The following is a 24,850-nucleotide window of genomic DNA, read 5'->3' on the forward strand; positions in this document are numbered from 1 at the left end:
ACGAGGATTGTCCAGCAGAGGGAACTATTGCTGAGCTCAGGGACAAACTGAAGCGCCACAGTGAAATCATGGACTTCTCTCCATCCACTGGAGATCCTGTGGAACCAGCTGCTGTTTCAGGCCTGATTGTTTTCACCATCTTGACTCGGTCATCTCTTCTGAAGGAAAAGCTCTGCAGAGCCCAAACCAACACAACCCGACTCCATGATTCCATCCTACTGAGAGTCTGAACATAAATCCACTCAACATGAATCATTTTCATATAAATGAAAAAACAACAGCAGATCCAACTGTACACAGCTTCCTCCCCTCCATGTCACACCATCTTTCCTTCAGTGCCGAAAATATTCCATGTTCAGCTGTGTTAACTTGAAGGAAGCTGGAGCTGCAGGGGTCTTAAACAGGTTCATGTCAGAGTCAAACCTTTGACCAGATTCATGGCTGCATGGAAACCTGGAGCAGAAACTCCCTTTGAGAACTTCTACATGAACTCTAGACTTTCCATATTCCTCTCCCTCGTTCCTCCCTGCCTTCCTCCAGCTCTCCTCCCCTTGTCTCCGCCCACTCCTCCTCTCCTCTACTTCTCCTTCCTAACAGCAGCTTCCACCCACATGGAAGAATGGAGGAGAGCAGTGAGGAGCCCCTGACTTTTTCTGTGAGGGTCTTCACTCTGCAGGAGGAGGTGGGGGGTGAGGAGGCGCACATGGAGACACAGAGAAAGGTAAAACTGGAGGCAGCAGCAGTTTCATTCATGTTTAACCTTTAAATGACGATGCACTTTAAATGTCATGTGGTTTCTATTGGTTTGTTTTCTGTCATTACCTGGAAAACAGTCAAATTTCATCATCAGACCCCGATGATGACGGATTTCCTTTCAGGATTTACTGTCTGTCCAGTACAGCTGTTTTCAGCCCTCATACTTTTTTATAATGCTGCTGTGTTGCAGATTGGAAACATGGTAATGCTGTTCAGTACTGCAGAGTGTCATCCCGTCAAAGAACAGTTCCATGTGGCTCAGGTTTTATTGCTCAGTGAGTTTGTGTTACCAGCATGTTGATGTTTGAGCTCCTGAGAGTTACTCTAACAGGCTGGTTGTTATGTGGACTTTAGCAGAGGACCGAGGTCCACCAAGAAGCTGACAATCCAAGTGAAGTCAGTTTCATCTGCAAGTCTCTGATGTTTCAGTAATTATGCAGTTTGAATACCGAGCAATTAAAAGGAAACAAACTTGATATAAGAGAGTCACACATCACTGATCAGCCACAACATTAAAGAGTCTGAGGGGTCCGTGGCTTCTAAAGAACCAACACACCAATATGATAGAATATGTGGGATCTGGTGAGGTCCAATGGGATCTGAAGGGCTATAACAAGATCTGATAGAAACTGTGGGAAAAATTCCAGTCCACAGAGGACCCAAATGATCTGCAACCTATGTTCTATGTCCACACCCTGATTAGCAGTATGAAGAGGACCTGTTTAGTATGACGTGGGTGGTCATGATGTTACGGCTGGTCAGTGTAAAAAATACAAAAATATGGATGAAACTAAAACGGCTAGCCTCTGTTCATTTCATCCTGGATTTTCTTTCTACTACTCATCTGTTTGCATCCTAAACTGAGCTGCTCAGATGTGATTAGGTGGATCATTGTGTTCTGGTTGTGTTGAAAGGAGGACAAGGTTCAGATGGAGATCAGGAGCGAGCAGCAGATCAGCGTGTGTGGACAAAGGGATGGACAGGAGCTCACGCTGCTGCTCAGGACAGACCTGGAGGCTCAGCAGCTCACCGTGCAGGACGGTGGGTACTGATGGAGAACACACAATATCAGCTTTCATGTTATGATGGCAATACACCCACATACAGAACATTCTGGTGTTTCAAAGAGTCCATGACCCATCTAAATCCTGGATGGTTGGTGTCTGTGGTCCAAACAGCTCCAGTATCATCTCTGCATCAAACAGACTTTCAAAACTCTGCAGACCAGTCCACAGTTTTATTTGCATATTCTTTTATTGACAGTCAACTCTAGACCAGGGTCCTGTACCGCAGAGCGTCTGTGACACTGATAATGAAAGGGCTCATTTAAATCGAATCAAATCCAACTTTATTTATAAAACACTTTTCATGCATAACAGAGACAAAGTGCTTTACATAGTAAAAGTTTTTCATCCTAAAATCACAAGCAATCACATGCAAGTTTCCCACCTCCCCACCCGTTGGCACCAATGAACCAGGTGAAGAAACGCTAACCAAAGGGTCCATCCACATCAAAACCCACCCCACCCATGACCAAAGCGGCCATGAGAACCACCATGGTCAGGGCAGACAGGGTCCACACTACAACCATAGGGCTGCAGTGCAGGGACCCCGACTACCCACACAAGGAGAATGACCATGGCAACGAGCATGCAGTTGGAGCACGCATAGCTCCCGATATGGAGCACCTCCATGAGGTCACTGGAATGGAAAACATAAAAAATAAAAACAAAGTTTAAATCAATCTAAAAACAGTAGCAACATAAAGGATGAACATGTAAAAAAATATGTTTAAAATAGTTTATATAAACTCTGCACTCAAAAAAGAAATAAAATAGATCAATAATGAACAGGTAGCTGTTTGAAAATAATTACTAAATAAAATAAATACACACAAAATTTAATAACTAAGTAAAAATAAAAATGGATTAGTTCAAATTAAATAAATGAAAATAAATTTTATAAGCTAATCTAAAAAGGTCAATGATCCATGAGTGAACTTTGCTTCCAGCCAACAGAGCATCAGTTTTCCAGGTGACCGTCCGTGAGGAGACGGACTGCTGTCAGGTGGGAGGACAGTCCTTCCTGGTTTCTGCTGGAAAACTGAATCTTCTGCTGCAGTTCAAGACGCCGGATGGTTCGTAAAATAAAGAGATTTTTAGATTAATTTGGCTTTTCATCTTGGAGTTATTGAAAACCATTCTTCTGTGTTTGATCAGATCTGAGGAGCTTCCAGAGGATGATGAAGAGAGGAGATGATGGAGAGAGAAGTTCCACACAGAACCACGAGAAAGGAAGAGAAACCTCAGAGAGAGAAAAAAAACGTCCCAGAACAACCACAGAGAGGTCCAAATGTTACCAGGCAAGAACCCGTCAGGTCATTGATTTTTCAGGCTTCTATCTTCAGCTCTGGGTCATGTGTGTGTGTGTGTGTGTGTGTGTGTGCAGTTTCATAGCTGTCTGAGCCAGCAGCAGAGTCTGCTCCAGGACTACCAGAGGACCGCCACCTACCACAGAGCCATCTTAGCCAACGAGGTCGACTTCAAAGACAAGGTGATCACTTCTGTTCATAAAGACGCCAGATTCAGCATCTGATGGTTCATCAGGGATGCTGAGCATCTCTAAACACTCTAAAAGCTCTAAACTAGGGATACCGGCTGAGAAACAAAAAGAGAAACACAAATGAATGACAACAACAACATCAGATATTTCTAAATGGAGAGTAAAGAGCGCAGAGAGGAGCCCAGTGCATCATGGGACGTCTCCCAGCAGCCTCGGCCTGTAGCAGTAGTATACAAGCACGTATCACCCCTTGTCCACCACAGGAACTTCTTTTTATTTGGGATTTAAAAAAAAAACTCTGTGCATTTCCAGAGGCATTAGCTGAGGTCCAACTAGCCTAATTAGAATCGCTTTAGCAGAACTTTATGGTGTAGTGGAAATGCAAACCTCACCGATTCCCAGGACTTCTTTCACCCTGGCAAATAATTTCCAAATAAAAACATATTTCTGGAAATGTCATAGAAAACCCCCCTAACATGAACAATTATGCTCATGACAGAGCCGGCTGACAACATGGACGTAAGGCTAAAAATAAGCTAACATTATTGTCTCTCACAGGTGACAGAAATTTCTCTTTGACAGGCTCCAAATGAAAACACATAAAACCATGAAAACAATAGGTGGAAATTTCAAAGATGTCAGAGTGCCGATAGCAGTGGGAAAGAAAGATTTTTTAAATTTCTTTTTGCTTGATAGCTGGACTTTGTACCGGCAACCTGATGGTAGAAGTTGGAAGGATGTGTGCAGGGGGTGATGGCTCTCCTGGTAACTGCCTCAATATAGAGCAGGGCTACTCAATTCAGTCCTACGAGGGCCGCAATCCAGCAGGTTTTCCATGTATCCCTGCACCAACACACCTGAGTCAAATTAGGTGGCTCTAACAGCCAATCAGGTTCTACACAATGACTCATTAATTTGACTCAGGTGTGTTGGTGCAGGAATACATGGAAAAACCTGCTGGATTGCGGCCCTCGTAGGACCGAATTGAGTAGCCCTGGTATAGAGGGTTATTCTGCGTTATTATCTGGGAGTTTGGCTTCATGTTTAGTGTTGAGTGAGCTGTACCAGGATGCCATGTTGAAGGTTATTGTGGTTTTTTTGAGTAATTTGTAGATTTAAGCTTAAATAGTGGGGACGGCTGTGAGTCCACCTCTGCACCCACAGCACAGCTCCGTGGTTTATTCTCCACCAAGCCAGACCTACTAAAAGCTTTATCAGGAAGGAAAGTTTGAAGCCTGGTCCTAAAGGTAGAGAGGGGGTCTCCTCCCTAAAGCCAAACTGGGAGCTGGTTCCACAGAGAGGCTCTGATAACTGGAGGTTCTGCCTCCTGTTCTACTTTAGATCCTCTGGAAACCACCATTAAACCTGCAGTCTGAGAAAGAAACACAGATGGGAAAACTGTGAGATCTTTAAGATCCAGTGGAGCTTTATTCACTAAGAGCTTTAAATGTGAGGAGACTGTTATATTCTGTTCTGGGTTTAACAGGAAAACATCAAAGAGAAGCTAAAACTGAAGAAATATGTGTGTGTGTGTTTTAACATAACTAACATGCTTTTTATTTTGCCCTCTTGTGTCTGCAGGTGGTTCTGGATGTGTGTTGTGGTTCGGGTATCCTGTCTTTCTTTGCAGTCCAGGCAGGAGCTTCCAGAGTGTATGCTGTTGAGTCGGGTCCGATGGCCAAGTACACACAGGTCGGTGTGTTTCAAGCCTTCACCCTCGTGTTGTTGGTTTGAACGCAGTAAAGAAAATGGTGGCTTTGTTAGAGTCTGTGACTAACCTATGAGCAGGACTTGAATTCTCATGAAGAGTTTGGAGAATAATGTGTGTGATTTTGCCCAGCTGAAGCCTAAAGAAAAAACCACAACTACACATACACAGAGTACATACATCACATGCAGAGCGTGGCATTCTGGGGAGTTAATGAGTTGCAGCAACATCTGGCTCAGAGTGAAGGAGTATAGGTGGTGCAGGATGCTAGCGCGGTTCAGACTCACTCATCAGAGAGTACAAATATATGTTTTGTTGAGTTTCACATATCAGTCGTTTTAAAGTTGGTTTACAATCTTTGAGGAGCTCCACCAGGTGTTTTGCATGACTCGCTGACTTTGGCAGACTCCATAAGGAACAAATACTGTATATTATGGTTTATCCTAAAACTCTGATGCTGTTTTTCCAAGATTGGAGACACTTCTGGATTAGTGACAGAACAAACAGTTTTCACTGGGAGTCCAAAATCCATAAAAGCAGTGTTCAGCGTGTCCTGTGGATTATCCACACAGCCAACACTGCCGCACACACTTTATTCATTTTCAGACAGAAATATCACAGTCAGACATGTCAAATCCTTAAAAATGAACCAGAAATATTTGTATGGTCAGACAGTGTTGTTGTAGATTAGCATCCGTTGCAGCAGGGTTAGACATACTGGGTCTTCTTGTAATAAACTAAATGCATCTTCCACAAATAAAGAAAAGACCAGGAAACTCTAAACTTAACATTTTATGTCCTTTATGCAGATTCTGGTCCAGGCAAACCATCTCTCTGATCAGATCCTGGTCTTGGAGGGACCGGTGGAGCAGCTCAGCCTTCCTGACATGGTGGACGTCATCGTGTCTGAGCCTATGGGCTACCTGCTGCTCAATGAAAGACCCATGGACAGCTTCCTGTACGCCAGGAAGTGGCTCAAACCCAATGGTAGGAGCTTACAGATCTGGTTTACATTAGCTTGACCATTATTTCTGTAGTTGTTTGAAAAGTACAACCCCATTTCCAAAAACGCTGGACCACCTAAGGGCTCAAAGATTATGAGCATCGAGCTTGCTCTTGCATACAGAGAATCCTTCAGTTTTCTGAATCTTTATTTATCATACACTGTAAATGGCAGAATCTTCTAAGCCTACTTTATATTTAGGAATATTTTTCTGTAATTGTTCCACAATTTCTAGACCTAATTAGTCTCAGATTAGTAAACCTCTGTCCTCTGACTCTGCCTCTCTGAAATGCTCCTTAACCAATTAATGCCAATTAACCTGATTAGTTGTCAAATCTTCCTCCATTTGCTTTTTGTTTGTAACTGTTACTTTTCCAGCTTTTGTTGCTCCTGTTCCAACTTTTTCCAGACATGCTGCTGCATCAGATTCACCATATTTTCGATGAAATGATAAACATTTGACACGTTGCTTATGTGCTGTTTAAATTATCCACAGCATCCCAACATTTTTGAACTGGGACTGTACATTTCTGAGCACCTTAATAAGCTACAACCCTTTTCATTTTAGACAAGACCTAAAGTCCATCTGTGTCCTTGACGTCCAGAGACAGACTGAAAGGTTGAAGCTACCTCCAATCTGAAATCAGAGATAGTCACAGAGTTGAACTGTTCTTTAAAAAGCGGGATATACAGCAGTGTGAAACCGTTCACTGACAATGTGTGAAAGGTTTCTCTGAGAAACAGACTTATATCTAATATTTCTGTTCGTGTTTATTCTACTCCGTCCTTCCAGGCCTGATGTTTCCCTCCAGAGCAGATCTTCACCTCGCTCCCTTCAGCGACGAACAGCTCTACTTTGAACACTACGCTCAAGCCAGTTTCTGGTCTCACACACACACACACACAATATACTCAGACATACATCTATGCATGAGGACACAAACACACTGGCTCACATGAGTGTGTGGTCTCAATGTTTGACGTCAGTCAGCCGTGTTTCCCGTTGGATGTAAAACGTTCAGGTTCAATGTCGTCTTAGTTCAAAACGATTATGAGGGCTGATTGTTCCCTGCACCGACCACTATCAGACATTTAAAATGGTTTTCAATGTTTTGGGTGAAACTTGGGGAGTAAAATTCTGCTTCTATTAATCATTTTATGTAGAAGCAGTGAAAGTGAATATTTTAACTAGAACGTAAAAAAGACAAACATGTTCATGGTTCCATCCCGCCAAGTCACACTGGATGGACCAACTTTCCACCAGCAGGTTACGAGTCTTTTGTAAGCGAACATTAATGTTGCAGACCTGCAGCCTGTGAGGGGGGTGGTTTGGTCCTTTAGACCTGCTGCCGTGGAGATCGACCCTTTCTTGTTAAGATGGTTTTGTATGAGTCCTCAGACAACGATCACATAAGATTCCAGCAGTTTCTTGGACTCAGTAATCAGAGCAGAACCTGAGAAAAGCTTAGAAAGAAAAGTACTTTCTTGTAATATAGTAATGTTAAGTTCTCATTTAATTTAAAGTGCAGCTACAGCAGGAGATGCATTCAAGTGCCATCTGCAGAACACATATTTCAGTATTAGATACATAAAGCTGATGGACTTGCACAAAGAACTCAGCTGCAGTTTATTAAAGACATTAACTCATACTTTCCTGTTAAATTCTGCATAATTTTCTTTTATCCAGGTTAGATGGGTTTTTCTGTAGTTTTATTTGAGCTAAATTCTTGCAAACAATACATCCTCTGTGTTGGAGTTTGCTTGTGCATGCAAGGCTACCAGCATATGTGTGTGTGTTGCCATGCTCTGCGTCCTTCACTGCTTCAGGTCAGGCTCAGTTAGCCTTGAGGAATGACAGTAAACTATAAACTGATGTTTTCCATCACAGCTGCTTCAGCGGTGTGGGACCAACTTATCATTACCGATCCATCCTTAATACTTCCAGTTTTACAGAACATGTTTTCATTTTTAACCAGATTTAAACTCCAGAACTTGTTGTAGTTTGAGCATTCAGGAATCTGCTGCAGCAGTGTTTTCTCTCCAAATAAATCCAACAGCACACTACAACAGTTTGGACTCAATGATTTCTAAATCTGTTAAACTTATATTTGATTCCCAATAGAACATAAGCAACATGTCAGATGTTGAAACAGACATTTTACCCTGTGATTGGAAATATGAGCTGATAGTGAATCTAAAGGCAGCGACACGTCTGGAAAAAGTTGGAACAGGAGCAACAAAAGGCTGGAAAAGTAACTGGTACAAACCAGAAACACCTGGAGGAGAACTGGCAACAGATCAGTAACATGACTAAATATAAAAGGAGCATTTCAGAGAGGCAGAGTCTCTCAGATGTAAAGATAGACAGAGGCTCATTAATCTGAGACTAAATAGGTCTAAAAATTGTGGAATAATTACAGAAAAATGCCACTCAGTGTAAAATTGTGAAGACTTTGAAGGTCCCACCAACTAGCTGCACACACCAGCACTAATGCAGCCCCATACCATCAGAGATGCAGGCTTTTTACCTGTCCACTGATTACAAGCTGGATGCTCCCTCTCCTCTTTAGTCTGCAGGACACACCATCCATGCTTTCCAGAAACTATTTCACATTTTCATCCAGGTTTCCACTTTGCCTCAGACCATTTTAAATGTCCTTTGATCCAGAGAAGATGGCACTGTTTCTAGATCCTGTTCACATCTGGCTTCTGCTTTGCATGATTTAACCTGCATTTGTGGATTTCAGGATGAACTGTGTCCACAGACAGTGATTTCTGAAAGTCTTCCTTCAGCTTTGTCCCATGCGTACAGGGATTCCTCCTGATTCTCTGAATCGTTGATGACATTATGCACTGTAGATGGTGGGATCTTTAGTCGTCACAATTTTATGTCGATTAACATTTTTCTGAAATTGTTCCACAACTGGAAGACACAGTTTGTCTTAGATTTGTGAACCTCTGCTCTTCTTTATATCTGAGAAGCTCTGCCTCTCTGAAATGCTCTTTTTTTTCTGACTTCTGCCACTTAACCTAAGTAGTTGTTGAATGTTCCTCCAGTTGTTTTTGATTTGTACCAATCACTTTTCCAGCCGTTTGTTGCCCCTGTTCAAACATATCACAGACGTGTCGCTGCTTTTAGATTTTTAATGAGCTCATATGGTAAAATGATAAAAGCCTAATTTTTGGGAAATGGAGCTGTATATAGCTTCCATTTTAGCTAATCTTTAATCAAGTATAAGCTCCAAAAATCATGCAGCTTCAGGCCGTCTTTAACAATATTTCAGCAAAACTGAACTTCTTCTCTACATAAATCCAATAACTGCTACAAACAGAAATATTGTTTGATCACATGGTATGTGATGTGTGAACAGACCTGGATGCATTAACAGCTGGCAATAATATAAATGATTTAATTCGTTCAGGCAGCAGAGAAGCTTCTACAGCGTGAACCTGAGTGCTCTTCATGGTGCTGCAGTGGATGAGTTTTTCAGGCAGCCCATTGTGGTAAGACGCAGAAAAACTTCCCTCATGTGTCAAACTGTAAGCTGGCTGCAAGATGACTGTGTTACAATAACTGCATCACCTCCAGGACACGTTCGACGTTCACATCCTGATGGCCAGGTCCGTCAAACACTGCATCAACTTCATGGATGTTAAAGAAGAAGATATACACAGGTTATTTCAATTTTTTTTCTGAGTAAATTTCAGCAAAAACAAATATCAAAAAATACAATATTAAGGATAATAATTAAAATAAGTTACAAAATATTTAATACCACATTTATATATTTTATACAATGTTTAAGTGAACCTTCCAGGATCATTTATAGTCAATTATATAATACAAGAATCTGGTTTCATGGAATATTTATACATCATTTATGATAATTTTGATCCTATTCCTTTTTACGTTTTTGTTACTAAATATTATTGACTTATTTTGTCATAATTTAGCCTAATCAAATAATTTCTTTAAGATTCAGTTCCCTTCTGCACTCAGAAGTTGTTTCCAACTTTTTTTAGAGTAATATAATATCATGTCATCAGCAAAGAAACTGACAATCTGAGACATATTATAGTACAGGTATAAGATGTTGTTTCTTTATGCAGCTGGCCAACTAACAACAGACCAAAAAGAGAAAAAATTATTTTAAATACATTATTTATTACTGATGCAGCCCAATTTTTAATGCAGATGTTAAGAACAATAAGTAAGAGAAGTGTGCTGTATTTCCAGAGTGGAGATCCCCTTTGTGTTCACACTGCTCCAGTCTGGTTTGGTTCATGGACTCGCCTTCTGGTTTGATGTGGCCTATCTGGGATCCAAGTAAGTCATAATACCCATTTCCACCTAGGGTATTTCCATAGGCAAGAACTGGGAAGGGTGCCAGAATATTCTATCCAAATCCTTCCATTGGAGTCCCAATCTTACCGATCCAACCCTAAAAGGTGGAGTTTCACACATATCAATCATTGGTCAAAATAATCATCACTTCTTGTGTGACTCAGCACTAAGAACAAAGGAGGAACACTTCCATGATTAAATATACGGTGGATTTTTCGTTGTTTAAAGCCACATGCCAAGAGAAACACAAACTGCTGGATGTCCATCTTTAGTCCCACAGCTTCACTGACAACTTACCTGATCTCTCCTCTTTGTCTTCGTAAGACTTTGGCTTCCAACCTCATCACAGCACTGAAACAGCTCTGGTCAAAGTGTTAAATGACATTAGGTTGAATACTGATTCTGGTCAAGTATCAGTCCTGGTTCTGTTGGATCTCAGTGCTGCGTTTGATACTGTAGATCACAGAATCCTGTTGCACAGGCTGGAAAACTGGGTTGGACTTTCTGGAGTGGTTCTTAACTGGTTCAGGTCCTATTTAGAAGGCCGGAGTTATTTTGTTATGATCGGCAGCTATGAATCCGAGCGAGTGGCCATGACTTGTGGAGTCCCCCAGGGGTCAATCCTTGGACCTCTTCTGTTCAACTTGTATATGCTCCCTTTGGGTAAAATATTACAGAACTATAGCATTAGTTATCAAAGTTATGCAGATGATACACAACTTTTTGTGTCTCTGTCACCAGATGACTACAGTCCAATAGACTTAATGTGTCAGTGTCTGGAGCAAATAAATACCTGGATGAGGGAGAATTTCCTACAATTAAATTAGGACAAAACTGAGATTATTCTGTTTGGTAGCAAAGAGAAGAGGGTCAGCATTGGTAAACACCTGCAGACTCAAGCTCTTAAAATCACCAACCAAGTTCGTAACCTGGGAGTATTGATAGACTCAGATCTGACTTTCAGCAGCCACATCAAAGCTTCACTAAGAAGCTTTTTACCAGCTCAGAAACATCAACAGAATTAAAAGTTTAGTTTCCCAGAAAGACCAAGAGAAACTCATCCATGCATTCATCTCCAGTAGGCTGGATTACTGTAATGCTCTTTTAACAGGACTTCCTAAAAAGAGCATTAAACATCTGCAGCTCATCCAAAACGCTGCTACTAGAGTTTTAACCAGGACTAAGAAATCTGAACACATCACACCAGTTTTGAAATCTTTACACTGGCTTCCAGTCAGTCACAGAATAGATTTTAAAACCCTTCTGATTGTTTACAAATCCCAGAATGGTTTAGGCCCAGAATACATCTGTGATATGTTCAGAGAATATAAACCTAGCAGACTCTGGTCAACTAGTCCAGACCAGAGTCCAGACTAAACATGGAGAAGCAGCATTTAGCTGTTATGCTGCAAACAAATGGAACAAACTGCCAGTGGAGATTAAACTTTCACCAAATGTAGACATTTTTAAATCCAGGTTAAAAACATTTATTTTCTCATGTGCCTATGCATGAAATCTGCACGGTAACTTTTTTAACTCATCTTGCTTTTAATCATTTTAATGTAATTTATTATTTTATTGTGATTATGTGTTGATGCCTTTTACTATTCTAAATATCTGTAATGTCTTTGTTTTATGTAAAGCACTTTGAATTGTCCTGTACATGAAATGTGCTATACAAATAAACTGCCTTGCCTTGCCTTCGTAGGTCCACTGTGTGGCTCTCCACAGCTCCCAGTGAGCCTCTGACCCGCTGGTCTCAGGTCAGGTGTTTGCTTCAGACGCCACTGTTTGCAAAGCTGGGACAAACTCTGTCTGGGACGGTGCTGCTGGTCGCCAACAACAGGTACCCCGGTCAGCAAGGCAAAGTGGGCAGCAATTTATTTATTTATTCAGAAATGTTGTTGCCAATAACAAATTATCTATCAATTTGTTTACTAATTAAGCAACCAACCACTTATTTTAACTGAGGAAAAAATTTAAAACTACAATTTCCACCTGCAGCTCCTTAATTTCAGTTTCTTCTCTATGCTAGCATTGTTAAATATCAGTTTTACAATGTAATGTAATCTCACGGGATAATCCCATGTATCTCCTAAGCCAAAATAAAGGCAAAAAAGAAAAACTGGTTTTAAAATGCTTGATCAAACTGAGATCTCTCACTGACCTCTTAGTTTTAATTCTCCCAGCAGACAGAGACATGACATCCAAATCACTGCCACAGTCGATCAGTCAGGCTTCAGATCTGGAAACATCCTGGACCTCAAAAACCCTTTCTTCAGGTCACCTCTTCCTTCGAATACAAAGATTAAGTTTCAGAGTTGATTCATTTACCACAAAGTGACGTATACTTTTTTATTTAATGAAACTTCAGGATGTGACAATTGTCTCCGGGTGCAGGACACCGTCCTGGTTCCACAGCTAGAGCACTGCAGCACTGCAGATCTGTAGGATCAGGACCAGAGGCCTCTCTCTTCCAGAGAGCTGAGGTAAACCCTGCACACTTCCTCAGATATATCTACCTCAGCTCCTGCCTTGGTGGAGAAAGATCTGTTGCTTGTTTAGGTTTCATCTAGAAGTAAAGGGAACAACTTCCTGAAATTAACACTAGAGGGCAGCAAACAACTCTACTACATCCACCCTCAACAACAGCAAGTTTAAATGTAGACTAGTATCATCTGTGTTTTTAAAGATATAAAAATTTTAGCACATTTTGAGTTAAACAATTGAATGAAGAACAAATAAGCCAAATATTTACCCTTACAGTTTGTATCAAGCTAACTCTGATTCATAGTTAACCTGTGGAGTCTAAATGAAGGGGCATCCTTTCTGTTTAAATAAGTTCTTAGCTTCACAAAACCTGTTTGGTATTCAGAAGAAATGGGGGGCTTTTAAGGATGTATTTACACTGTGTTTCCCAGACATGACTGTAGAAACCACTTGCATTCATGGGCTTGATGGTTCACTGCTCCAGCAAGTCATTATGAGGCCTCCACAGAGCCTGATGACATGAAAAGCAGCAGGAAAACATCTGAAACTTACACACTTATACATCCTATTGTGGACTGTAAACAGCAATAGATATGTGGGACCAGATGTGGAACGATAGCATCTATCAGAGATTAAAAATACTCATGAACATGAATAACGCCTCAGTGTGTCGATCAGGAATATGAGGCTGAATGTCTTTAAATTAAAATGTTATTCCCACGCAATTTTAATCTTTTAATCACACTTTTATCACAACATATGTATTTTTTCTGTTGTGGAGATGTGACTAGAGCAATCTATTGGCTTTTCTTTCTATCTAAGGCTTTGGTTAAAGTCATCTCTGCACAGTTTACATAATTTATGAATAAAAAAGTATTTCCAACAGGTGTGAGCCATAGTACAGAGACATGACTTAGCTAAAAAAAAAAAAAAAAAAAGGATATAATTTTGTCTTATTTCTTAATATATTAAAGGTTTCTTCTTTCAGATCAAAGGTAAAACAACAAACAACTTCCACCTTAACCTTTGTCTGAAAGAAGAAACCTTTAATACAAAGCAAGCGGCAACCTCGAACGGTAAAATATGAAGTCTATGTGAAATGCAAAAAATTGCAATTTACCACTCATCCGCTAAGGGCTGGCTCCAAAACAGAGCAAATCCCCATATACTCCCATATTTAAAAGACCACCTTCACAGCAGAAATGAACCTGTTTAAAGCCTGGTACAAAAAAACATTTTAGGATTAATAGGTCAAGTTTACCTTCATGACAGCTGTGAGGGGGATGAATTTTTTCTATCTCATCCGTTTGGATGTTATTTAATCTTGTGTGTGTCCTTTTGATTGACATGAATCCAATATCCGCGGCAAGAAGGGAGAGTGCAGCACACCTGCAGTTTTTTTAGCCAGCTAATAGCCAGGGATAGCTTGGTTAGCTCTTAGCTATTTGAGTTTGATGATTCCTCTTGATCATCCACCCCTACCTTCACAGTCCCCCTCTTAGCTCCACCTCTTTGCCCATTTTTGGATTTTCCGGGAATAACGCCACGCGTGACGCTGCCAAGATGGCGACGGTGGGAACCACCCAAGAGCTTCACTTCAGCTCTTCAGAAACCTACGGGTGACGTCACTGAGGCTCTGTCCATCTTTATACAGTCTATTGGTGTTCCACAGGGCTCAGTCCTCGGTCCCCTTTTGTTCTCTATTTACATGCTTCCTCTTGGAAGCATATTCAGACTCATAATGCAGTTTATCATTTTAAATTTTATTACTATTATTTTTATTAAACCTTTGTTAAAGCTTTTTTACCAGGTTAAAAAATCCCATTGAGATCAAAATCTCTTTTTCAAGGGCGACCTGGTCGAGAGGTCAGCAGCCCATGTCTTAAAATTTATAAATTTAAAATACAAAGGCCACAGGTTAACAACCAACACATTAGTAAATTTATCCAGCTGACAGATTTTAAAGTGCAAGTAATTAAGGATTGGTAATAAATCAGTAAGTTAATAAAGTCTGCAAATAAATAATTAAAATGAGGTCATAAACAATTTCAAACACAGACACTGTTCTCACTGTCTGAAAGATAACAAAAGAATGAAAGGTATGAAATAAAATGACACATTTTAATTTCAGATTGTAATTAGTTCCAAGCTGCAGGGGCAGCAACAATAAAAGCTTGTTTCCCACATTTGGTCAGGACTCTAGAAATATTAAAAAAGAAAAAATTACTTGTGTGCAAAGCATAATGATTACTGGTTCTTTGAAGGAAACTGGAAAGATAAGATGGAACCCATCCAAGAAGAGCCTTATAAATGTATGTACCTACGATAACTTTTAACAATTAGCTTCAGTGTATAAGTCACAGAGTTGAATGATGCGAAATGTGACATTAGGTTATGGCACTCATATACAAAACATCTCCATATTCTACCAATGGTAAGATGGTACCTGAGACAAGGCGCTTTTATGCTTTAAGGGAGAAACATGATTTACTGCAGAAATAAAATCCAAACTTCACCCTCAGTTTGCAAACCAAATTATTAATGTGACCTTTGAAAGAAAGCTTGTGATCAATTAGAAAAATAAGGTACTTGTAATTAGGAAAGAACTGTATGATAATTGTATGCATTTGCCTTGCATGGTTATTATTGGCTGAATGTTTTCTTTCTGGTAGTTCCTGTTTGTGAGAAAATACCATGAATTTGATTTGACCTACCTTTAAAACCAATTTCAGGACATGCAAGCCAGACTGAACTGTATTAAAAGCAGTCTGTAAAATCTCTAAAGTCTAACTCTAAACAATGACATACAGCTGTACAACTATTAGACTCATTACTGGTTAACAAAAGCAAAAAATAAAACAAACAACAACAAAAAAACAAACAAACAAACAAACATGAGCCCGACACCCCTGTTGCTCCCCTACATTGACTTCCTGTTAGATTTCGTATTGATTTTAAAATCTTGCTGCTCACCTTCAAATATTTCTTCTCGACCAGTGAGACCCACAGATAAGTGACCTTTGAGGGAGATCTGGTTTGTTCCATCAGATCCCCCATCCTATGGACCTCTTTGTGAGCTGAACTCTCACAAAGACAGTCCTGAAAGGTTTTTTTTTTTTTTTTTTTTTGTCTGCTGTTTTCCTCTATAGCTAAGCACTGTATCATTGTTTAGAAAAGTGCTATATAAATAGTTTATTATTTTTATTTTATATATTTGGGCAGCCCTGGACATGGGACACAATTTATTAGATCAAGACGGTGATTAACCTTTGCAGGGATCTTTGAATATAAACTGTATGAAGCATTTCTTATCGACACAAATGTTTTATCTCTTTATGTTTCAGCCCCAAAGGAACCTCCAGAGATCATCTGAGTGCTGACTTCTTGTTTTAGTGTTGTTAAACATATTGCCACTGATAAGAAATTACATAATAAATATTTTTAATAGTCATTCCTTCTCTTTTTTCTAATTCATAGCCTGCTGCAACAATTCCATTTCCTTTTGTGAATTAATAGAATATTATGGATTTTATCCAGTTGAATTTAGTTCAGAGTGGTTAAACATAAAACCAGAGGAAAACTGAATTTGCCTCTAAAATGAGCATAAACTGCAGACACATACTGACATTAGCACACCAACAGCTTTCTGTGTGTATGTTGAATTTTTAATAAAAAACAAAAAAAAAACCTACCAATCTCTAAGTTTGCTGGCAGGTTTAATTTATTGTCTCATGCAGCTTAGTGTTACTTCTGTTTGGCATAATTACCATACAGTAACAGAGTATAGAAAACTACAACATGAAATTGAATACTACTATGTACAGATGAGTGAAATTTATGTGAAATGTAAAATCATAATAGATAAATTAAATTATATAAAAATAACAGTTTGGATATTGTGTAATTGTAAATAATGATTAAAAAAGAACTGAATGTAATGATTTGAACATTTCAAACCAATATTTTATTCCCAAGACATGTCAACATGTCAAATGTTGAAAATGGGACATTTTACAGCGTCGGAGGAAATATTAGCTCATATTTTAGCTGATGGCAGCAAGGACAACAAAAGGCTGGAAAAGTAATTGGCACAAATTAAAAAAAAAACAACTGGAGAACCATTACGAAACTAATTTGGTTAGTTGACAACAGATTATTAAAATGACTGGGTATAAAAGGAGCATTTCAGAGTCTCTCGTAAAGATGGACAGAGTTTCATTAATTTTGAGAGAAACTGCATCTGAAGATTGAGGAACGATTTGAAATAAATGTTCAATTTATGAGATTTATTAATCATTGCATTCTGTTTTAGTTTTAGTTACATTTTAAACAGCATTACAATTATGGGGGAATTGAGGTAATAAAATATACCCATAATAAAATATGTTATTCCAAGTAATCATGTATGTTGAGTGAAATTATCTTGAAAAGCCTTTTCTATACATTGATACATGCACGTAATAACCTGGCAATGTTTTTTGGGCAGCTGTAGGGGGTCACGTTTCTCATAAATCTGTTGATTTGAAGTCCTTCGGTGACAGATTCGCACTTTTATTTAGGAAGGACTAACCCGGACGTGTTCTACTACTTCCGGTGAACACAAAAATAAAACAAACTGAAACAAATGTAGTCTCATACCAAAGTTTGAGCAGAGAACCTCTCTGTCATTTCTAAAGGAGTTTGTTAACAGACATTATCTGTTGGAATAAATCCTGCTGCTCAGGATGTTGGCCACAGGAGCGGTGAGTAAAGTTCACCGTTACCGGCAGACATGAGCTAGCTAGCTAGCAGCGTGAGCTAACCTATATGAAAGCTAATCTGAATGCAGACAGCCTGGGGTGTAATGTTAGGGATGTGATGCAAAATCACACACTTCAGTTTGTTAAAATACAACTCAGTTACGCAGATTCAGAGTCTGTTTCTGAGTTTGTATATATATATATATATATATATATATATATATATATGTGTGTGTGTGTGTGTATATGTGTATATATATATGTATATATATATATATATATATATATATATATATATATATATATATATATATATACACACATCATGCACACACACACACACACACACACACACATATATATATACACATATATATATATATATATAAATATGTGTGTGTGCACGCGCGCTTGTATGTTTCCTGTTCAACTTCTTTAACAGCACTCCTGCTCCGCTGCTCAGTAAGTTGTTGTTGCTGTTTCCAGACCGTAACCACGGCGCTCGTGCAGGTTGACAGAGAGAAGATCTACCAGTGGATCAACGAGCTGTCCAGCCCGGAGACCAGGGAGAACGCTCTGCTGGAGCTCAGCAAGAAGAGGGAGTCGGTACCGGACCTGGCTCCCATGCTGTGGCACTCCTGTGGAACCATCGCAGCCCTCCTGCAGGTCAGACATGGACGGGGTCTCAACCATTTTTCTCATTATTATTACAACTTTATTGCATTTAAGATCATGTCACTTCCAGGAAATTGTCAACATCTATCCATCAATCAACCCCCCCACCCTGACAGCACACCAGTCCAACAGAGTCTGTAACGCTCTGGCTCTTCTACAGTGTGTGGCCTCCCATCCAGAGACAAGGTAACTGAACCGTTTTCTGTCTCAGGAGGAGTTTCTCACAACAAGTTGAAGTTAAAGTAAAGTTTCATGTTTACCGTACAGAGAGGAGAGGCTGCAGCTCCATCCGGATCTGCTCTGTCCTGTCCCATGAAACAATGAAGCAGCTGACGTTGTTCCTGACTTTTCTGCTCCACAGGTCAGCGTTCTTAACGGCACACATCCCGCTCTTCCTCTACCCATTTTTACACACAGTCAGCAAAACGCGGCCTTTTGAATACCTTCGCCTCACTAGTCTGGGAGTTATCGGTAAGACTTTCTGGTTCCAGTGAGTATCAAGCCGCTAGATGTGGAAATTTTCCCAGCTGACCTCCGTGTGTCGACTCTTTGTAGGTGCTTTAGTGAAAACCGATGAACAAGAAGTGATCAACTTCTTGTTGACCACAGAGATAATTCCTTTGTGCCTTCGCATCATGGAGTCTGGAAGTGAACTCTCCAAAACGGTAATTTTAGTTACACATGTCTCTTCCATGAAATAAAAATGTGGGAGAAATTTGAAGGATGTGGAATGTTTGTTTTCCAGGTTGCTACCTTCATCCTACAGAAGATTCTCCTGGATGATACGGGGCTGGCTTACATCTGCCAAACATATGAGCGTTTCTCCCACGTCGCCATGATACTGGTAAGCCAGCTGTTTCCATTCAAGGATCATCAGGAGTTTTTTCCCACTCTCACTCTTTCTTCTCCCGTTCCAGGGAAAAATGGTCCTTCAGCTCTCCAAAGAGCCATCTGCACGCCTGTTGAAACACGTAGTACGATGTTATTTACGACTGTCGGATAATTCCAGGTATGTAAACACAGTCAGGGAGCAGGAACAAGTTTTACTTTGATTTGTGACAGAGCTTTCTTCTTCATCAGCCCCCATTTGTTGTGGTGAACCTCAGGGCAGTGTTGTGCAAGTTCATGCTTTTCATGAACTAGTTCACAGTTCAGTTCATTCAGTTTAAAATGAACAGTTCACATTTATAGGTCACCGTTTCAATTTTAAACTAGTTTATAGTTCAGTTCATGTCAGTCTTTATAACCCTCGAAGTGGCAAAGGTGCAGTATTGCGGCTGCACCAGGCCATGTCTCCAGAACCAAGAAGAAACCATATATACACACATTATACATACATATATATATATATATATATATATATATATATATATATATATATATATATATATATATATATATATATATATATATATACATACAGGTGAAACAAAAGAAAATTACAATATCAGCTTATGAAAACCTAAAAATCAAAATCTCAGAAAATTATTATATTACATGAAATCAATAAAAAAAAAAGGATATTGAATCCAGAAATGTGTGTCTGCAGAGTATATTCATGCATATGAACTCAGTACTTGGTTTGAGCCCCTTCTACATAAAGAAGTGAAGAAACAAGATAGGAAAGTATTCAGAAAACCCACAATGATTGTTACACTTCCTTTGGCTCAGTGACTGATACATCTTTTACAATATACAAGTTCCTTCAGAGAAATTAATACTTAGAACCAGAAAGCTTTTGCAATTTTAGTATTTTTTAAGTTACCAGTAGATGAAGGTCCATCACCATTCTGTGCATACAGTCTATGTCCGCTCTCTTTCAAGCTCAGTTTGTGTTATAATACAAGGTGTTTTGCACACCTGATCTTATTTTATTACTTTAGAAATAGGAAGAAATTGAGACTTTCTTCACTAAAATTGGAGGCAGCCTTTTCAGTCTGCCAGAATCTGTCTCCTATAGCTTATATGATACCCTGAGATTAGTTGTTTTTAATTTGTAGATTACTCAGATAATTCATACTTATGACAATAAATATGAGGAAGTTTGGTCTTTATTTACAAAAGTTATACAGGGGGCACACATTCTGGCAGCCAGTGTGCCTCGGTCTACCAGAATCTGTGTCCCCTGGATACGTTTTGTAAATAAAGACCCAACTTCCTTATATTAACTGCAGTAATTATGTTTGATTTATGGTATCTATAGTTCAAAACACATGTTGGTAGGATACAATATATAAAGCCTCATTACTGCAGCATACATGAGGAATTTATGTTTTCAATTACAAAAGTTAGACAGGGGGCACACATTCTGGCAGGCACAATTTCTCAGCCTGTCAGAAAGTGTACCCCCCGTCTAACTTTTGTAACTGAAGACATAAATGTCTCGTGTTTCCTGCAGATATTAGGTATGATCTAAAGTGTCAATAGTTAAAATCATCTGATGAATAAATATACAATATACTATAAAGGCAGGGGATACAGTTTCTGGCAGGCTGAGTAACGGTGCCTGCCAGAAAGTGTACCCCCTCCCTAACTTTTGTAATTGATGGCCAAACTTCCTTGTGTTTCTTGCAGATATTAGGTATGATCTGAAGTGTCACTAGAAAAAAATAATCTGGTGAATAAATATACAATTAACTATAAAGGTGAGTGATGTGCCGCCAGAATTTGTATCCCCTGTCTAACCTTTGTAACTGAAAACATAAATTCCTCGTGTATGCTGCAGTAATGAGGCTTTATATAAGGAATGTAAAGATGCAAACACATACAGGTAGGATATAATATAAGCGCTACTGGCTGGGAATACAGATCATGGCGGACTTAGAACCTGGATTTTATTTTCATAAGCAACACATAATAACACATTGCCCTTTTTATGTTTGTAAAAAGAAAAATGAACTACTTTTTCAAGTTACTTTATAACAAAAAATGAAGAGCCTTAATCTTAATATATGCTAAATAAAAATGTGAAACTACACATTATTTTTGAAGATTAAGGGACTGGAAAAAAAAATTCTGATTTCATTATCAATCCTGCATGCTAAATAAATAAATAAAAACACGCAATGTTTGCGCTTTAAAGAGAGCAAATGGCAGACTGTCCATTCATTAAGATGCAGGCCACTTCCAGGTACATACAATTAATAGATGGGCTTTTAAATCTTAGCCAAACATTGTACAAAGTGGTGTTGGGAAGGCTTAAGGTTACATGACTATCGTTTTAGTATTTTATGTAAGTGTTGTCTAGTCTTTAAAATGAATATTGCCCCACGAAACTTAAAAAAAAAAAAAAAAAAAACACGAAAAATATATCGCGCTAAAAGTCAAACTTAGCAGAACCTCGCTGGCAGAAAAATAACCCTCAAACAATAACTTGAGCAACAAACAGGCTGTTCATTTTAAGTTAGATTTACATGGTGAAATCCAGCACAATGAAGACGCTAACGCTAGATGCTGCCAGTGCGCGCTCCCGCGTCAAGGGGTATCTGTCGGGGATAACTGCCTTGGCACGACACCGTATTTGTTTTAGAGGGCTGCCAACTCTCACGCATTGGCTGTGAAACTCACAAATGTGAGTGGCTTCGTACGCTCTCGCGCTAAACCTCCGATTTCTCACTCTGAAATACACATCAAGAGCGATGGCGGCTAATCCAGAGGTTCGGGAGGATTCCGAGTGGGCCGCATTACTTTTGGCCCGGCGTGTGTGAAAAAGCGTTCACACGGTTCACCCACTTCTCATAGATCAGTCTGACACGCAGCGATGAGAGAGATATTTCAGTTTCACACCAGCAACTATTCGCAGTATTTATTTATTTATTTATTTATTTATTTATTTATTTATAATCCAGTGGTACTAACTGGCAGCTTTGCAGGTTTTCCCTGTCAGAGCTCCATGTTTAACATTTTTTTAATATATATTTTTTGAAGGGCACTTTTGTTTACAGAACAGAGACTTTATTGTTTTTGGTTGTGTGTAAGAGTCCATTCTAATTATTGTTTTGTTTTGTTATTTAAAATTTCTTCCAGTTCAAGTGTAAAATGTTCTTTAGAAATGAAAGTTTATTGGTCTTTGAAAGCGTGTGTTTGAATTATTATGGCATTGTCATGGGTATAAGGGTGACCTTGCTTTAGTAGCACAGAAAAACACCTTTTAAGAAAAAGTGAGGTGCAAGACTACTTTTAAAAACGCTTCATGCACATCACATGTTGCCTCTTGGCATTTCAGAGTGGGCAGTGCATGGTGGGTAATGTAGTGTGAAAATGTGGGTGGTGATTGTTACAGGAGCTCATAATCCAAAGGAGTTCACGTTTATGTTCACGTTCTTTATTTACAAATGTGTGTGTTCACAGAAAAATGAACTAATTCAATGAGCGCGTTATTTGACACGTTCCATCATGGCTGCCTCCATAATACATGCTTACAAGTGTTTATTTATGGTTATAGTTATTTTTTTATTTACTATTTATTCATTAATTTAATTATTTATTCTTTAAATCTTTTAAAACATTTATTCATTACTGTGTCTATTTACCATTAGTATATTAATAAATTAATTTCTTTATTCATTCATTTATTTAATCCATTTTCACTGACTCTGGACTAACCTAAAACTCCGTATTGCCTCTGCAGAATCCCTGCAGGCCTTCAAATCCTGTCTAAAAACGCGCTGTTTAGTCTGAGTTCAGCTGGAGTAGCATCAGGTTTTTATGAATAACTAAATGAAAATACTTTATCTAAAGAGGGAATTTGTGGCATTTTTTTTTTCATTTTTTTCCTTAACTTTTTTATTTTATTTTCATTTTAAAATATTTTGATTTTAATAAAAAAAAATCTGTTTAATTTTAGTTCTGTATATCAGGTTGTGGTGTCTCCAAATTGGTTTTCAGTTTAATTGTATTTATTAGTTTTTTATGTTTCATTTACTTCTTGTTTTTAATGTGATACAGAAATTTATTCCATACGAATATTTAAGACATTTTGAGAAAAGTCCGGTTCAGAGTCATCTGTTTGGTGACTTAGTGTTGGTGTGTGTGTGTGTGTGTTATAGAGCCAGAGAAGCTCTGCGGCAGTGTCTCCCCGACCAGCTGAAAGACACCACCTTCGCTCAGGTCCTGAAGGACGACACCACCACCAAGCGCTGGCTGGCCCAGCTGGTGAAGAACCTGCAGGAGGGTCAGGTGACCGACCCCCGGGGGATTCCTCTCCCCCAGCAGTGACCCTCCCCCCACACACAGACCCTGAGGAACACCAGCGAAGAACTGCCAAACAAACAGCACAGATTCTCTGAGACTTACAGCTGCAGGTTCTGTGGTTCTGGTTTCAAAGATCCACATCCGTTCTGCTGATGGAGGGATGATGGACAGCCGAAATAAAAAGACTGAGTCAGTGCAAACAAACTCTGTCGAGACTTTTTTTTTTTCCTCCGTTAGATCACGATGCAGCTCTGTGAAGCTGGTCGGACCTGAAGAAGCTGTTAATGTCATCTGAGACCACATGGAGGCGCCATTGTTCTGCTTTCGCTGCAGGAGGTCTCGGCAGGTAGAGATCAGGTAGAAAGACTGTACATATTAAAATGAGTTCCACGGCTTCAGTCAGTGTTTCACCTCCTCTGGGACGGGAAACAAAGCTGGTCTACAGCTCGATGTTCAGAGAAGACATGATGCAAAACTTTACACAAAACACAAGGAATGTGTGTTCAGTCAGAGGCTTCTTCACCTCTCATCCACATGTTGATTCTTGATGCCGTAAAATATTTTTTTATTTCTGACACAAGAAACTAAATAAATGTTTCATTATAATTTCTACCACAAGATGTAGTGAAGTTTCATCTACAGACTAAAAAGAATATTTTTTGTTGTTGTTCGTCTTCTTTTGGGGGGGTTCATGCCTCTATATTCAGTATTGTCAAGCATCACCTGTTTTTACTTGTAATTGTATATTAATATTTTTATTCATTCATATATTTATGCATTTATTCATTAACCAATTTCCAGTAGTTTTCATTTTTGGTATTTATTTTCTAATTAATTTTGTTTATTAATTTGTGTGCTCTTTCATTCATTCCTTCATATAATTTTTATTATTCATTCATTTCAGACCCATCCATCCATTTTCTCACTGGTCTTCTGAGCTTTCTTTTTTTAGTGTTTGGAGTATTTCAGGGAGAAGCCGCTGTGTCTGAAGGAGTGATTTTCTGTGAGACTGCAGAGGTGGCTGATGGGTAGTGTAGTTTTTCCTCTCAGATCGTGAGGGAGCCCCTCTGCTTTGGTCTTGGCTCAGTCGGTGTAATTCGAGGCTGGAAGCTGAGCTGAGCTTGTGGATTATTGATGTTCTGAACCTGATCAGGGGGCACAGCTGACATCAACACAAAGAATATTCATATGAACGAACTAATGTGTGTGTAATTGTGTGAACTCTCAGCTCTGTACAGCATGTCCATCATGAGTCCAGAGGGACTCTGGGACCAGTTTATCCATCAGGCGGGATTCTGACTGTGCTGTCCTCAGACCTGGTGACAAACTGACCCGATCAAAGTTTGATGAACAGGTCTTAGTAACCTGAGACAGGACAG

General features: G+C 39.3%; 2 protein-coding genes across 2 annotated transcripts; both read left to right on the top strand.

Annotated features, from left to right (window-relative positions):
* Nucleotides 1–619: 619 nt before the first annotated feature.
* LOC121635177 (histone-arginine methyltransferase CARM1-like) lies at nt 620–16,315 on the top strand. Its single transcript, XM_041978263.1, has 15 exons — nt 620–721; nt 1,671–1,797; nt 2,768–2,893; nt 2,976–3,118; nt 3,205–3,309; nt 4,900–5,010; nt 5,836–6,013; nt 6,823–6,913; nt 9,452–9,533; nt 9,619–9,704; nt 10,267–10,356; nt 12,083–12,228; nt 12,567–12,656; nt 12,749–12,863; nt 16,209–16,315. Exons 1-14 carry the CDS (start codon nt 620–622, stop codon nt 12,823–12,825), a joined length of 1,554 nt encoding a protein of 517 aa, XP_041834197.1. The 3' UTR covers nt 12,826–12,863; nt 16,209–16,315.
* A 1,124-nt stretch (nt 16,316–17,439) lies between these two features.
* Nucleotides 17,440–24,319, top strand: cnot9 (CCR4-NOT transcription complex subunit 9). The gene is made up of 8 exons (XM_041978860.1): nt 17,440–17,606; nt 18,090–18,269; nt 18,349–18,464; nt 18,640–18,749; nt 18,834–18,943; nt 19,024–19,122; nt 19,196–19,287; nt 23,327–24,319. Exons 1-8 carry the CDS (start codon nt 17,589–17,591, stop codon nt 23,493–23,495), a joined length of 894 nt encoding a protein of 297 aa, XP_041834794.1. The 5' UTR covers nt 17,440–17,588; the 3' UTR covers nt 23,496–24,319.
* Nucleotides 24,320–24,850: the final 531 nt, after the last annotated feature.

This window comes from Melanotaenia boesemani, chromosome 24 (genome assembly GCF_017639745.1).
Source record: "Melanotaenia boesemani isolate fMelBoe1 chromosome 24, fMelBoe1.pri, whole genome shotgun sequence".
Classification (NCBI taxonomy): Eukaryota; Metazoa; Chordata; class Actinopteri; order Atheriniformes; family Melanotaeniidae; genus Melanotaenia; species Melanotaenia boesemani.

Bases quoted from the DNA above. Each gene is read 5' to 3' on its own strand.
- LOC121635177 (XM_041978263.1), top strand. From the start codon at position 620: ATGGAGGAGAGCAGTGAGGAGCCCCTGACTTTTTCTGTGAGGGTCTTC. The intron at 3,119-3,204 runs GCAAGAACCCGT...GTGTGTGTGCAG, and splicing joins AGAGGTCCAAATGTTACCAG to TTTCATAGCTGTCTGAGCCA. The intron at 6,014-6,822 runs GTAGGAGCTTAC...CCGTCCTTCCAG, and splicing joins GAAGTGGCTCAAACCCAATG to GCCTGATGTTTCCCTCCAGA.
- cnot9 (XM_041978860.1), top strand. The intron at 18,750-18,833 runs GTAAGACTTTCT...GACTCTTTGTAG, and splicing joins CACTAGTCTGGGAGTTATCG to GTGCTTTAGTGAAAACCGAT. The intron at 19,123-19,195 runs GTAAGCCAGCTG...CTCCCGTTCCAG, and splicing joins CCCACGTCGCCATGATACTG to GGAAAAATGGTCCTTCAGCT.